Raw genomic sequence first — 13,983 nt, forward strand, 5'->3', positions numbered from 1 at the left:
TTTTTTTTTTTTTTTTTAAGTTTAATTAGGATAAAATTTTATAATTTTAAAAAATACCTTATAAGTGATTCATATAAACATTAAAAAAGGGGAGAATAAAATCAGTAAGTTTTTATTAAGAGAATCTCACATTTATTTATATGTATTAGTCAATATCAATTAATTACTTATTTAATACATGAAGATTATTTCTTAAAGTTACCAACTTATTATTAGTATTTCTTACTACACTTATTTTATTTGCAATTTAAAGTAGGGATGTAATTGTGTTCTCAAGTCTATATTCTATAAAGAGGTTTTACACTGGAAAAAAGGGAATAGACCCGTGCAAGAAGATATCAGGTCAGGTGTAAAGCAAAATTCTATTACTCCCTCCGGTTTTATTTACTTGTCATTCTAGAGAATTTCATTTATTCTAGAGAATTTTACGTAAATTAAGAAATTATGTAAATTAACAAATTTAATCTTACAAATAATTTATTATTTTATTTATTATGTTAATTTAATAGGGTTATATTTGAAATTTTATTGTAAAAGTTACATTGGTAAATAAAAATTACAAGTAATCTAAAACAAAAAAAAACTTTAGTTGTTACATGGAGCAGTAAATATCGAATTGTTAGAATAATATGTTTTTAAGATACTAATTCGTTGCGGAAGACTCGCCATTCATCCAAATCATTTATATTAGTCTAGAATGTATATGTTGTTGTCATCTTGATATAGAATTACGTATAATAGTTGTTGACAAAATAAAAGAGGTCAACAATGGTTACAGAAAATTAAGTATTCTACTTCATAATACCAACCTTTTTAACAAATATAACATATCTGTAATATAACGTGGTCATGGACTCATCTTTGTGTAACTATGTTTACATCTTGCGTATACCACCACCGGGATATAAAATAAACTCGATCGTCAAAGTAGTACACATCTTTTATATACCTACCAGAACACGAAATATTTTCAGTGAGAATATAGACAGTAATTAATGTGTATATAAGTAACCGATTCATTCTCTTTTTGCTCCGTACATTCCAAGTATGGACAGAGCAAATTGACAAGAGAATATCGAGTAAACTAGCACATGAGTGAGAGAATAGTCATATAACAATAGGTATAGTGGGGGAATCGGCTAATTCATACCCCTACAGTTTCTTTGTGTTAAATTCATACCTTTACTATATGACTGTGCTAAAACATGCCTCCACTTTTTATTTATTTAATTAACATATCTAATGTCAAATTTTTGTGCTAAATCATACTTAGAGATTAACACCGTTACTTTGCCGTGAAATTTCGATGACATGGAATCCACGTCGACGTCGTTCATCACCTTTTTTTATCTCTCTTCGTTTATGCGTGTAATGGTCATGGTTTCCTTTTGTTTGTATTCATATTAAGACAAGTTAAAAAAAAAATCCTAAAAATCGAGTGTATTATAAAAAAAAAAAGCAATAATCATTCCTAAACACTTAAAAACTGAATGCATTACCAGCAAAAAAACGAGGATAACCATCTCTAAACCCCTAAAAACTAACTGCATTACCAGAAAAAAAACATACCTAAACATTTCAAATCTGAAACTCAATAAAAAAAACTTCTAAAATATGAGCCATCATGCTTGATGGTGCTTGTATTTGTGATGCTTAACTTGCTTGAACAGGTTGTGATGCTTGACTTGATTGAGTTGCTTGAGAGGCTTGTGACAGCTGACTTGATTGACTTGTTTGGTTTACTTGGCTTGGACCAGAATCTGATTGCTTCTTCGGTGGCCTTTTAACCGGGACTCCAGTGTTGTTGCACCTCACTATATTATGGCCTGTTAATCCACAACGCCCACAATGAAGTTTCATTCCTTCTCTTGACAGTTTTTTTCTGAGCAGGTTCTTCTTCTTCATTCCTTTTCTCATTCTTCTTCTTTTTCTTCTTTTGTGGTGACTCATTTTTCCCCTTGATTCTTTTCTGCTTTTTTTTTGGACCTTTATCTACTTGTCTTGGTGGTGGTTGAAGTCTAGATTCCCCAGAATTTTCCCAAAAATACATTCCATTCACTCCCATTAGTGTCTCACTGTATTGCATAACCCATCTTGTAGTCAAATACCAATCTGAGACAACAAAATCCTCAGGTTTCAGTTTTTTCTTCAATATTATACGCAGTACATGTCGACAAGGTATCCCAGTCATACTCCACCTCCTANGTATTCATATTAAGACAAGTTAAAAAAAAAATCCTAAAAATCGAGTGTATTATAAAAAAAAAAAGCAATAATCATTCCTAAACACTTAAAAACTGAATGCATTACCAGCAAAAAAACGAGGATAACCATCTCTAAACCCCTAAAAACTAACTGCATTACCAGAAAAAAAACATACCTAAACATTTCAAATCTGAAACTCAATAAAAAAAACTTCTAAAATATGAGCCATCATGCTTGATGGTGCTTGTATTTGTGATGCTTAACTTGCTTGAACAGGTTGTGATGCTTGACTTGATTGAGTTGCTTGAGAGGCTTGTGACAGCTGACTTGATTGACTTGTTTGGTCCACTGCCTTTTTTGTATCTAACATGTTGATGATCATCCTCACAGTCTGAATGCGGAGGAGTACCCTCAGAATTGTAAACCTCATCTTCATCACCACATCCTTCTACATGTCCGCATTCATCACCTTCACCACAAGCTCTATTATCATCACCTTCACCATTAGCTATATTGTCGTCAATAGCACCTTCTTTCTCCATGTTTTTCTCCAAGAAAATATCAACAGCTTTAGTGTAATTTGCAGCTATACACATTCTCTCAACTCCATCGGTTCCATTACAAATCATCTTTAGATCCGACAAACTCTCAAATGGAAGTTTAAACCAAATCCTATGCTCAGACAAAGACAACTTCAACGAATCCACCAAGTTCTCCAACATTGATTCCGGTTGGCTATCAAGTTTGTGAATCTCCCCTCCATCATATGTAACAACACCGCTGCCTGAGACATTAAACTTGCCGTTGTGATAGATCTGGAAAGATGCATCAGAGCTGAAAAAAACCAGAAAAAAATCATGGTTTTTAGATTTCTGGACATTCTATCGAACAGTTGGTGTTCAAGAATTTTACATTGGATCGAATTAAATTAAACTAAATTAAAGAAAACCTTAGTCAATTCATCAAACAATACAAAATTTGAGTGGACAATGAAGGTGCTATTGACTCGTGAGGTCATATATATACATACACGTGAAAATGATTCTTTCACTACTCTTATTAAAATAATACATGTCTGCATCAAATTTGTTTTAAAACTCAAGAAATATCGAATTCATCAAAATATCTCTAAAATTAGAAAGAGAATTACCTCATCTTTTTCGAACAGATCCAAGTGTCAATTTCAAAACTCCCTTCAACAGCCAATATTGAGATTATAAGTTTTGATCGCTCTACTTATAGATAAATGAAGAATGTCGGGTTAAGAAGATGAACAAAACACAAACGACGTAGTATCATTTGGAATTTAATTTCTGTGTTTCTTTACAAAACGACGTCGTTGCGACGTGGATTCCATGTCATCGACATTTCACCGCAAATTAACGGTGTTAGTCTCTAAGTATGATTTAGCACAAAAATTTGAGATTAGATATGTTAATTAAATAAATAAAGAGTGGAGGCATGTTTTAGCACAATCATGTAGTCAAGGTATGAATTTAACATAACAAAGCTGTGGGGGTATGAATTAACAAAACCACCTGGAATCGGCTACAAAGCGAATAATACAAAATCATCTCAAACTAATCAATCAATAATTCAATATGATCAAATCTATGTTCGGAGAAGCTTATCCCCATTATCCCCATTACATGCAGAGTTAGATACCTTTATTTAGGTTATGGAGTGCTTATTAGCGTTGGACCTAGATAAAGCTTTTTTTGCTACGGATTGTTCAGACCTCCTAAGGATGATGTATAATATCGAGGATTGGCCAACCTTTTCATCATAATTGAATGACTTTATTTATTTCAAAGATAGATTTGCTAATTTTAGTATTAGATATATTCCCCGAGAGGATAATATCCGTGCCGATAAACTTGCGAAATGTGCAAGAGCATGAGGTTTCTGTTTTTCCCATGTAAGCTCGTCGGTACCTAATTGGCTCTCTCTCAAAAAGAGTCATCTCCGATAACTTAATATATGGGGTTTGACCGTAAAAAAAAAAAAAAAATGATCAAAAGTGAAAGAAGATCATATTTTTGCCGGTCGTGTCAAGCGTTGGCCACTTGCCAAGTGTGGAACCCATTTTTTATTTCCTTTTGAATATTCAGCGTTCTACTCTATAACCAAATCGCCTTTTTTTCGGTTTTTCACGGATTATATCGGTTTACCTACCTCCATGACAGAAGAGAGAAAAAAGAGGACAAGAAATTGAACACGGAATATGAGCTGAGTGTAAAGGAGCATATATTTCCCTGAAGAAGCCGATTTCTATATAGTCTCATTATGATACAGGAGTGGAGTTACAAATCTACAAAAGTGGAAGTAATATGAACATAAATCTGAAAAAATACCATAGATTTACTGTAATAAATCTTTGGTTTGATGAAGAGCTACTTTTGGAGATGGTTTGGTTTGTTTTGTGTAGCTCTGAGGAATTATTGTGAGTCCTTATTCCGGCTGCCATTGCCGGAGCTACCGCCTCTGTTTTGTTTGTTCTGGCAATAGTTGTGTTTGTCTCTTCCACGTCATAGCCTGCGTTAACAGAGATATTCTTACTTCATACAAGTCAGAGAATAACAAAGAAGTTAACGGAATGTAAGAGGGAAACTTACAGTCAAACTTTTTCCAAGCTAAGACGAGTTTCTCTCTGTCGAATACTACACGATACCCGGTCATGTAGTTCTCTGTTTCATTAAAAGTAAACAATGTGAGGTCACAATTTAACGGATCTTCAATGATCGATACTAGGAGAAACTGATCTTACGTCCAATTATGTTGAGTTCAAAGCTTTTGACAATGGCCACGCAATATACAAGTTCACCCTGAGAAAACACACAGATACTGAAAGTATCAGCACAAAGAACCGAAGACAAGGAACGATAGGGAAAGAAGTAGAGAGAGAGAGAGAGAGAGAGAGAGAGTATGACCTCAGTAGAGATGACGATTATAGGATCATTGATGGTGAAGTGACTGTTTCCTTTCATTGTTAAGCTTAAACTCGGTATCAAACTGGCATTCGCCTCATTGCTAATCACACCATTTACAAGAAAATCGTTTATATTTTAGGGGCAGTAAACACTCGAGTGTAGATGGATGGATACAAGCTCATACCTCATGTCATAACAATACTCGAATGGAATCCTTGAATCTGGTGAATGCCGCTTATCGTGGGCTTGAGAATGGAACTGAAGAAGGCAATTTGAATCATCGAGCTAGCAAAATTGAGCATCACGCGGAACAAACACAACATATGATGGTGTTTAGATGCTTACACTCTCAGAGACTGTCGTATACATCGGATCCACTAAATAAGTAAATGATGTACCGGTGTCAAAGAGCGCTGTAAACTCATCATCTATTAGAGTAGTCCCCACACGCACCCGAGTCACCGTGATGTTGTAGTTTGGGCTGCAATGAATTTCACCACGGTTAAAAGTTGCATTCACAAAGTAACAAAAATCTACAATTTAACGCATAAGTGAATTACCACTTACTGTGAAGGATTCAGATTGAACGGTGTCTCTTCCTGATCAGAACTACCCTTGTCCCCAAAGCTGATCCTTCCAACTCCATCATGTCCAAAACACATGGAGAAAGAATCAGCAACCAGACCTTCCCTCGCCAAAACACTTGGAACCGATATCTTTTCCATGCCAAGACCAAATAAACCATTTGGTGCGGCAATGTCAAGAAAAGAACCACTTTGAACCTGCCCACACCTGAACACGTATTTTCACATATTCAGGAGCTTACTACATTGAACTGAAACACAAAAGAACCAAGTGAAGCAGCTGTGAAGAAAGATGCTGACTGCTACTAACCCGAATGTGACATATGCCTCAACACGCTCAGGATTCTTATCCTCGGTTGTTAAGTGCATAACATCTTCCATAAGAATACCAGATGTCGAAGTCTGAGCAGAGACATAAGACACCATATAAGGGCAAGTGCTGAACGTTCCAAGGCATTGATTACGCTGTGCACAAAGACTGTTGTCGCAGGTGACCTTCTTGTTTGTAGTGGAAAGTTTAGGATTGTATATGCTCAGCTCAAATTCCTACACACAGGAAACAGAATCAAGGATTCGTTCGATCATGGAAACTTTTATAACTCAATAGCTAAGATCAATCAGTAAAACTCAACAACTGTAATAATTGCGTTAAAACATACAGAAGCGTAAGTGGCTCCTTCGGTTGGTGCGCATTTGCCGCAATCACAAGGGACCCAAAAGAGATCGCTTCCTGTATCAAGCGCCACCATGAATCTCATTCCCGGAGTACCCAATTTCACCGTCGTGTAATGCAAACTGGTATATCAAAATTGAATCAAACCAAAAAACAAAATTCGGACTTATTATATGCCTCAAGCAGAGAAGTTTTAATTTTCCCGAGCAAAAAGGCAACTTACAATCCGAGAGAGCTGATACGAGAAGTGGAATTGCCGTCGGAGAAAGTAAGTGACGACTCAGATTCCGACTGCGAGAGTCGACGCCGCCCACGGATTAGCCAATCACGGAGGATGAGAGCGTTGAAGTATTCGAAGCTTCCTTTAGGGGGAAACTTAGCAGACCTTCCGGTTGAATCTGACCATTGTTTGACTTCGTCGGAGAATCTATGATGCATCTCGAAGGTGAAGATACGACCATCGCAGCTCCCGGAGCTCAGTAACATCAAAATCGGGATCAAGAAGAGAGTACTCTTGAAGAAACAGCACGACATTGGAAAACGATTTCGAAACTCGACAGATTTTATCCTACTTTCCCGGAGATTTTTCTCGGGAAAACAAAGAGAAAACGAGAAATCATGACCAGAGAGAAACCCCCAAGAATTTTAGTATTCGTTTAGATCTTGCAATTTGTGAGAGAACCAAAATTAGGTTTTTCTTCCTTTTTTTGGGGTAACGATGAAGTTTAGTGAGTTCGAGAGAGAGATAGAGATCTATCTCTATTTGTAAATTGTAATGTATGTTCGTTCTTTCGTTCTTCTTCTTCGTCGTTAGGTGAGTGTAACAGTCTCTTGTGTAACAAAAAGCGAACTGTTGCGATATACCCATTCCAATGAACACTGGGTCCCCTCCCACCTTTTCAATTTTATAATAATTCTCCACCGACCCGTAATTTCTGTTTCTTCTTACTTCTCACCCTCGACTTTAATAATTTTTNCCGACTTTAATAATTTTTATTATTATTAAAGGGATCCGACTGATAAATCCCGCGAACAAAAAAAATAATGATGCACAAAAGATGGGATATACACACAAGGAAGGATGGATATACAAAAATAAAACTATTAAAGTTGGTCCTGGATTTGTTGTTGTAGAATCAATCATCTGTTGTTGTTGTAAGTGTCCCAATCGAAGTTTGGGTGAGAATATGATTCGTAATCTACAGGTCCGTCCACGATGTTATCCAAGGTTTGAATACTCCGGAGGAGAGCTGGGTGGTAACGATCTGTATCCGAAGGTAAAAGCTTGTACATCACGAGCACCCCAAGTGTGAATATGGCTTGAAGCTTTGTGGAATCTCCTTTTACTGAGAAGAAGAGCAGCATTGAGACGAGGTACAGGTCCACACAGAACCGCATGATGCACAATACCGTGTCCATTAGCTTTCCTTCATTCCCTGCTGGGAATCCCCGCACTCTGTACACGTAGAGGAAGTTGTATTTGTCGACTATGTATCTGTAACCAAAGTAAACCGCGCCTACAGGGACCACGAGTGGAGCGAAGGAAGAGTATATCATTGTTAAGGCAAATATGGTGAGATTGAAGGCGTAGTATTGTGCAAAGTCGAATTTTTGTTTAGGGATTGGTGAGGTCCGGCTGATTGGGTAGTCAGATAGGTCTTGGCTCATCGGTTCGATGTCACCGAATCTTGGAGACTCAAACATGTTTTCAGGGAGAAGTGGTGTCTCAAGGTTGCTGCTTGGCTCTTGATTTTCCAAAGCATACTCTTCGTTTTGCTCGGGAACAAGCTGAAGCATGTCGTTCTTCCTGAACTTTTGGATTTTCTTCTTGATCCACGGGATTGGAGCAAGTAGATCAAAGGAGATTCCTAAGAACGTGCTTGTGATGAGGAAAGCTAGAGCAGAAACGCACGACCTTGATAAGAAGGAAGGGCTCATGTATTCTTCAATCCTCTTGCAATCCTCACCATCTAAATAGCAACGGCTCATTTTCAAGAGCGCGCTTTCCAGCGACGATTCGACAAGAGCCTTGAGAACGATAAGGTTCACAAGGAAGAAGCAAACCATCTTCAAGAGAGCTGCTCTTTGTTCCCCAGAAACTGTTAGGTGCCGCTCAAACTTAGAAAGATACGAAAGAGCAGATGGGATCACAATGTACATACTAACAAATATGAAGACGTTGGGCATGAATTGAAAAATCAGAGATCCGATCCATCCAGAAGTTTGCACCCAATTGAGCCAAGACTGAGCACTGTCCAATGCTTCAGCATTGAAGATTCGGCCAGCACTTACCAAGGCACTGATCAAGGCCAACGGGGAGCTGAAAAACACAAGAATCAACAGTAGAATAGTATTAACAATCACTCTCCGCACGATAAGAGCAACTTTTGTCAGTCCCAGATGATTCCAATAGATATCAGTAGCCAAGGGTGCTCTGTCCACTTTCCACTGGTTTCTCTGTAACCGAAGCTCAGTGACAGAGAAGAACTTTCCAGTACGCCTTGATCTCTCGTTTCGAAAATCCTGAACAGCCTTATTAGCTGTGTACACATCTTTAAACATCACAAAAGCAACCCCAGCACCTTGTGCTCGTCCTTCTTTATAAGCTGCTAACTGAGACTCCAGATCAGCTCTTAACTCTTGCATCTTCCTTAGTTTTTCATCATCTGTAAAACCAAACCTCTCTGTAGTCTGAGACCACAAATCCTTTACCTTAGTCCACAAAGCAAAAACACAAGACAGTAGTCCGTTATCTCCAGCGTTCTCAAACTCATCCGGAAGAAGCCTAGAGTCCATCTTGGCAACTAACCAAGTAATCTCATCTCGAACACGAACCAACTCTGTAGCAAGATCATCCAATGCACACAAATCCATGGGAACAATAATCTTATAAACTTTGCCCGGGTACTTAAGCCTAAAACACTCTTCAAACTCAACTCTATCAGACCCTAAATTCTTAGGCAAACCCTGAACCATTACAGTAAACACAGCCGTGGAATTCGCATTGGGGTCGCTGATATTCCCATTCCCGTCTCTAAACCTAGTAAACTTCAACCTAGCTTCAATGGCAGAGATTCCAAAATGCGAGATAACAACAACAACCACAACAAACACAAAATGCAGCCAAAGCAGACCCGAACCTTTCTTAATATGAGTAATCATCGTTTTCGAAAGCTCATCACTAAGCAAAGCAGTCCCAGCATAAAGATTCAACGGAAGCATAACGGAAACAGCCAAAACAGCAATAGAGAAAAGAAGCACAAAGCTCCCACCTTCGATCAAAAGAAACTGAGCAGCATCAGCACCACAGTGCCTAGCAATCTCGCGACACGTGGCTTTCCAAACGGCGAGGAGTTTAGAAAAAAGAGCAGAAGGACCAGGCATACGACGGTGATCGCTACGAAGCTTAACGAAAAGGAAGATGGAGACGCAACATAAGAGGCCAATGACCGAGATATTAAGCAGATACTGAATGTTACCGTACCAAGCATCTGGGATTTCAGGTAAGTCGCCGGAGGATGGAGGAGGAGAGAATGACTCATCCATTGATGAAATCGGCGGCATCGCGGCACTGCGATGCATCGCGAAAAAATCTCCACCAAATTAAGAAACCCAAAATCTTCAATTGGGGGCTAGGGTTAGCTAAGTAGATCGAGGAAGAAGATGATGATTGGGAATGGTAGAAAGGTAAATAAAAGAAAGATAAAAATTAAAAAGGAGGAACAAGGGGAAGGTTTTGGGATCACGGTTTGGAATCTAATAATCTCCCAGATTCTTCTTCCTCTTATGAAAAATTCCATAAATAACCGGGGACCTTTTTTTGTTTTTTTGAACAAAAAAAAATGAATTTAAGATGCGACCAACAAAAAAATTCGAATTACGATAAATAATATTTTGATTAAGATATGTAAAATAATGTACACTGATTTTTCAAAATATTAAAGTTTACATATATAGCTAATGTATTATTATCGATTAAGCATATGCTAACTGTTTTAAGAGATTTATATAAATATAATAACGTATTAATCGTTAGTTTCGCTCTTGTTGTGAGATTTTTGTATACAGAACAGAATCGAATTCATAACTCTCGTGCCAAAAAAAAAAAACGTATATTCTTACTATTAGGATTTAGGAAAGTCCATCAATGGTGGGGGGGACAAGGGTTTTGAATTAACAGAAAGGAGGAAGAAGAATGAATATACGTTGCAACCCTTAGCAAAAACGCACCCCATGTCTCTCACTCTGTTTCTCAGTCGGCTCTCGCTTCCCAAGTTATCTCTCCAGGTAAGCTGCTTCCTCTTCACTCTTGTCTCGGATGATGTTTTTTCCTCTTTTTTTTTTTTTTTGTCTAATTAGTTTGTAACAAACTAATGATTCCGCAGAGACATCTCACGGCTCGGTGCTTCTCTAATTGCGTCTTCGCATTACATCCTTGTGGATCAACTTTGAGAGATGGTGATGTTGGATATCCCAACATGTACAGCTACAACGTTGATATTAGAGGGGCCAACTTTACGTTAAAGAAGGTGCCTATGGAGTTAGTGCAGGAGATGGGAACCATAGGAGCGTCCCATGGCTGGGTTGCAACTTTGAAGAATGGGGTTGTGCGTCTTCAAGATGATTTACACCTAAGTGATTCAACTTTGAAGAATGGGGTTGTGCGTCGCATAAGTGGTTCGGATCTAGACCTTAGGTCTTTGGAAATAGACCCAAGTGCTTTGGATCTGGAAACGGACCCAAAACGCATTTCGCTGCCTTCCCTTGTAACATTGCCTCATTGCCAGACCCAAGTTGTAACCAATGTGGCCATGTCCACCTCGTCTCCCGAGGATGAAGACTGCATTGTGGCTATCAAGTTCCTCGGACCTCAACTCAGCTTGTGCAGGCCTGCTCAAAGTAACTGCAAGTGGACCAACATCAGAATCACAGACCCCAGCTTCTTCTCCTCCCATGTAATGTACTCCAAGAAAGATGACATGTTCTCGATGCCCGCTTCTGGAGGCAACTACACAGGATCATGGGATCTTGGGAGACACATGCAAAGACCCAAGCTGCAGATGCTGTCGTATCCCGAACATCGGCCCGTGAAGGACATGTACTTGCCCTTTAGTAATTAACCTCTTAATTTGGGTCAATCTAGTTTTTCTCCCTTAACTTTAGTCACAAAAATAATTCCGCGCTGTACAGAGATTAAAACCTAGTGTAGTGTATTAGTATGACAGAGCAGAATCATTCATAACTGTCGTGTATATTCGTTTTTTTATTGTTATTAGGAAAGTCAATCAATTGGGTAGAACTTGGTGAGCAAAGCTAATCCTCTGTTCTGTATTTATTTTAGATTTTAGGGCTCTCAAAGAAAGAAAAAAACGCAGCAGCCACCATGTTGTCTCTGTTTCTCGGCCGGCTCTCTCTCTCCAAGCTATCTCCCCCGGTTAGTTGATGCCTCCTCTTCTCTCTTCTCTTTTGTCTTTACTATGTCTGATCAGTAGCTAATGAATAATGATTACGCAGAGACACATCACGGCTCGGTGCTTCTCTAATTGCGTCTTTAATGTTAATCCTTGTGAATCAACTTTGAGAGATGGTGATGTTGGATATCTCGACATGTACAGCTACAACAATATTGATACAGGGTTCAAACGCACGGGAAAGAAAGTGCCTATGGAGTTAGTGAAAGAGATGGGAACCATAGGAGCATCCCATGGTTGGGTAGCAACTTTGAAGAATGGTATCGTGCGTCTTCAAGATGATCTAGACCCATGTGCATCGGACACAGACCCAAAACGCATTTCGCTGCCTCCTCTTGTAACTCTGCCTCATTGCCAGACCCAAGTTTTGTAACCAATGTGGCCATGTCCACCTCGTCTCCCGAGGATGAAGACTGCATTGTGGCTATCAAGTTCATGGGACCTCAACTCAGTTTGTGCAGGCCTGCTGATTGCGAGTGGACCAACATCAGAATCACAGACCCCGGCTTCTTCTCCTCCCATGTAATGTACTCCAAGAAACGTGAGATGTTTTCGATGCCCGCTTCTGGAGGCAACTACACAGGATCATGGGATCTTGGGAGACACATGCAAAAACCCAAGCTGCAGATGCTGTCGTATCCCGAACATCGGCCCGTGAGGGAATTGTACTTGTCGAGTAGAGATGAGTTTGTCAGCAGCGAAATAGTGAGAAAGTGCGAGTGGAACCTGTTCGATTTGAGTTGCAGGTTAGAACACTACTTAGTGGAGTCATCACAGACGACAGGTGATACGTTTCTGGTGAAATGGTTCACAAATAGGGACCCCCATGGGAATGAGGAGGGAAACTCTGTGAACTGGGACCATTTCCATGTCTTGAGGCTTGACAAGGAAGGAAACGCTGTCTATACTAAAGACCTTGGAGGTGAGTGCATTTTCCTCTCCAAGGCTGAACCTTTTTGTCTCCCGCCTGCTTGCTTAGATGACCAGCGCCCAAACTGCATCTATCACTTAAGCGACGACAGCGTCGGGATCACTTGCCTGGACGATGAGGACTACATGACGGGTGGATCCGTTACATTACCAGTCCCTTACTGGTTCCCACCAAAGCTCGACTAATATTTTTGAGTCTTTTTCTCTCTTATACTCCCCAAAACATTTTAATTTTATTATATCTATGTTTAGTAGGAGGACAAGAGACAAAGAAATTTGGCCAATCATATCAGTATGCTCTGTTCTGTTCTGTTAGAGAGACTCTTGTTCATCAAGAAGCTTTCACTCCTTGTCTTTATTAGTTTGTTCCTCTAGTGTCTTTGACACACATAAATTCTGCTCACCTTCCAACTTACGTTCAACTTCTTCTCCAAGCTGAAAATCTCCATTGTTACAAGTTGGATCATAATGTACCTATCCGCAATTTGATTCAAGCTTGAAACCATCATCATAGCTTACTGCCTTTTAGAACCGTTTGATTCAGCTCTAAAACCTGCAAATTAAATCTCCAAATAGCCTGCATATGTAAGACTTACATAGCACAACCACTTTTCAGTTTAATGACCATGCATAAACATAATTAATCCTCATTGCATTTGACGTTATGTCTAATGCATTTCAGCGGTGACTAATCATCCTGCTGAACCGAGCCATCAACACTTCAATATTCACCAAAGTTACACAACCAGCTTTGATTCAAGCATATATATCAAGCTCAACTCTCCATTGATGCTCTCTTAAAAAACCTTCCTAGTTTGGAAATTAACCTGAGATACCCACTCAGGCAACAAACAAGCTTGACGATATCTCTCAAACCTTGGTTATAATTAATCAACCAGAGAATTCCATATATAATTAGCTTCATACTTTAACTAGTACAGATTAGCTCAGGATCTCACTTCAACCACATTTAGTCTCTCTTATGGCTTTGAACACCCCATAAGACTGTTAAATGACTGAATTTTATTCTGCAAAACCTGATTCTTTTTGCTAGCTAGACTTGAATTTCAACTCATGTGCACTGAGACAGAAATCAAACTTTCACTTGAATCAACTGCAGAAACTGAATCACCTTTGCCCATTAAACCAGAAGCTCTTTGATTCAGACCTTTACCATGAGCTATATATAT

General features: G+C 39.0%; 3 protein-coding genes across 4 annotated transcripts; all 3 read right to left on the minus strand.

Moving 5' to 3' along the window:
• LOC104716532 lies at positions 1,475-3,479 on the minus strand. Of its 2 annotated transcripts, XM_019231038.1 has the most exons (3): positions 3,356-3,479; positions 2,735-3,039; positions 1,475-2,201 (listed from the first exon to the last, which is right to left on the minus strand). In XM_019231038.1, the coding sequence occupies exons 1-3, from the start codon at positions 3,358-3,360 to the stop codon at positions 2,188-2,190; spliced, it is 324 nt and encodes a 107-aa protein (XP_019086583.1). In that variant the 5' UTR covers positions 3,361-3,479; the 3' UTR covers positions 1,475-2,187. The 2 variants fall into 2 exon arrangements, with proteins under 2 accessions (XP_019086583.1, XP_010432216.1); XM_010433914.2 differs by lacking the exon at positions 1,475-2,201 and having other exon boundaries at positions 2,286-3,039.
• LOC104716533 (aspartyl protease family protein 1-like) lies at positions 4,436-7,193 on the minus strand. Its single transcript, XM_010433916.2, has 10 exons — positions 6,616-7,193; positions 6,379-6,514; positions 6,030-6,265; positions 5,703-5,927; positions 5,481-5,616; positions 5,320-5,393; positions 5,136-5,235; positions 4,973-5,030; positions 4,821-4,892; positions 4,436-4,740 (listed from the first exon to the last, which is right to left on the minus strand). The coding sequence occupies exons 1-10, from the start codon at positions 6,924-6,926 to the stop codon at positions 4,517-4,519; spliced, it is 1,572 nt and encodes a 523-aa protein (XP_010432218.1). The 5' UTR covers positions 6,927-7,193; the 3' UTR covers positions 4,436-4,516.
• Positions 7,375-10,207, minus strand: LOC104716534 (CSC1-like protein At4g35870). The gene has a single exon (XM_010433917.2). It carries the CDS (start codon positions 9,972-9,974, stop codon positions 7,533-7,535), a length of 2,442 nt encoding a protein of 813 aa, XP_010432219.1. The 5' UTR covers positions 9,975-10,207; the 3' UTR covers positions 7,375-7,532.

The sequence above is a fragment of the Camelina sativa genome, chromosome 10, assembly GCF_000633955.1.
Source record: "Camelina sativa cultivar DH55 chromosome 10, Cs, whole genome shotgun sequence".
Lineage (NCBI taxonomy): Eukaryota > Viridiplantae > Streptophyta > Magnoliopsida > Brassicales > Brassicaceae > Camelina > Camelina sativa.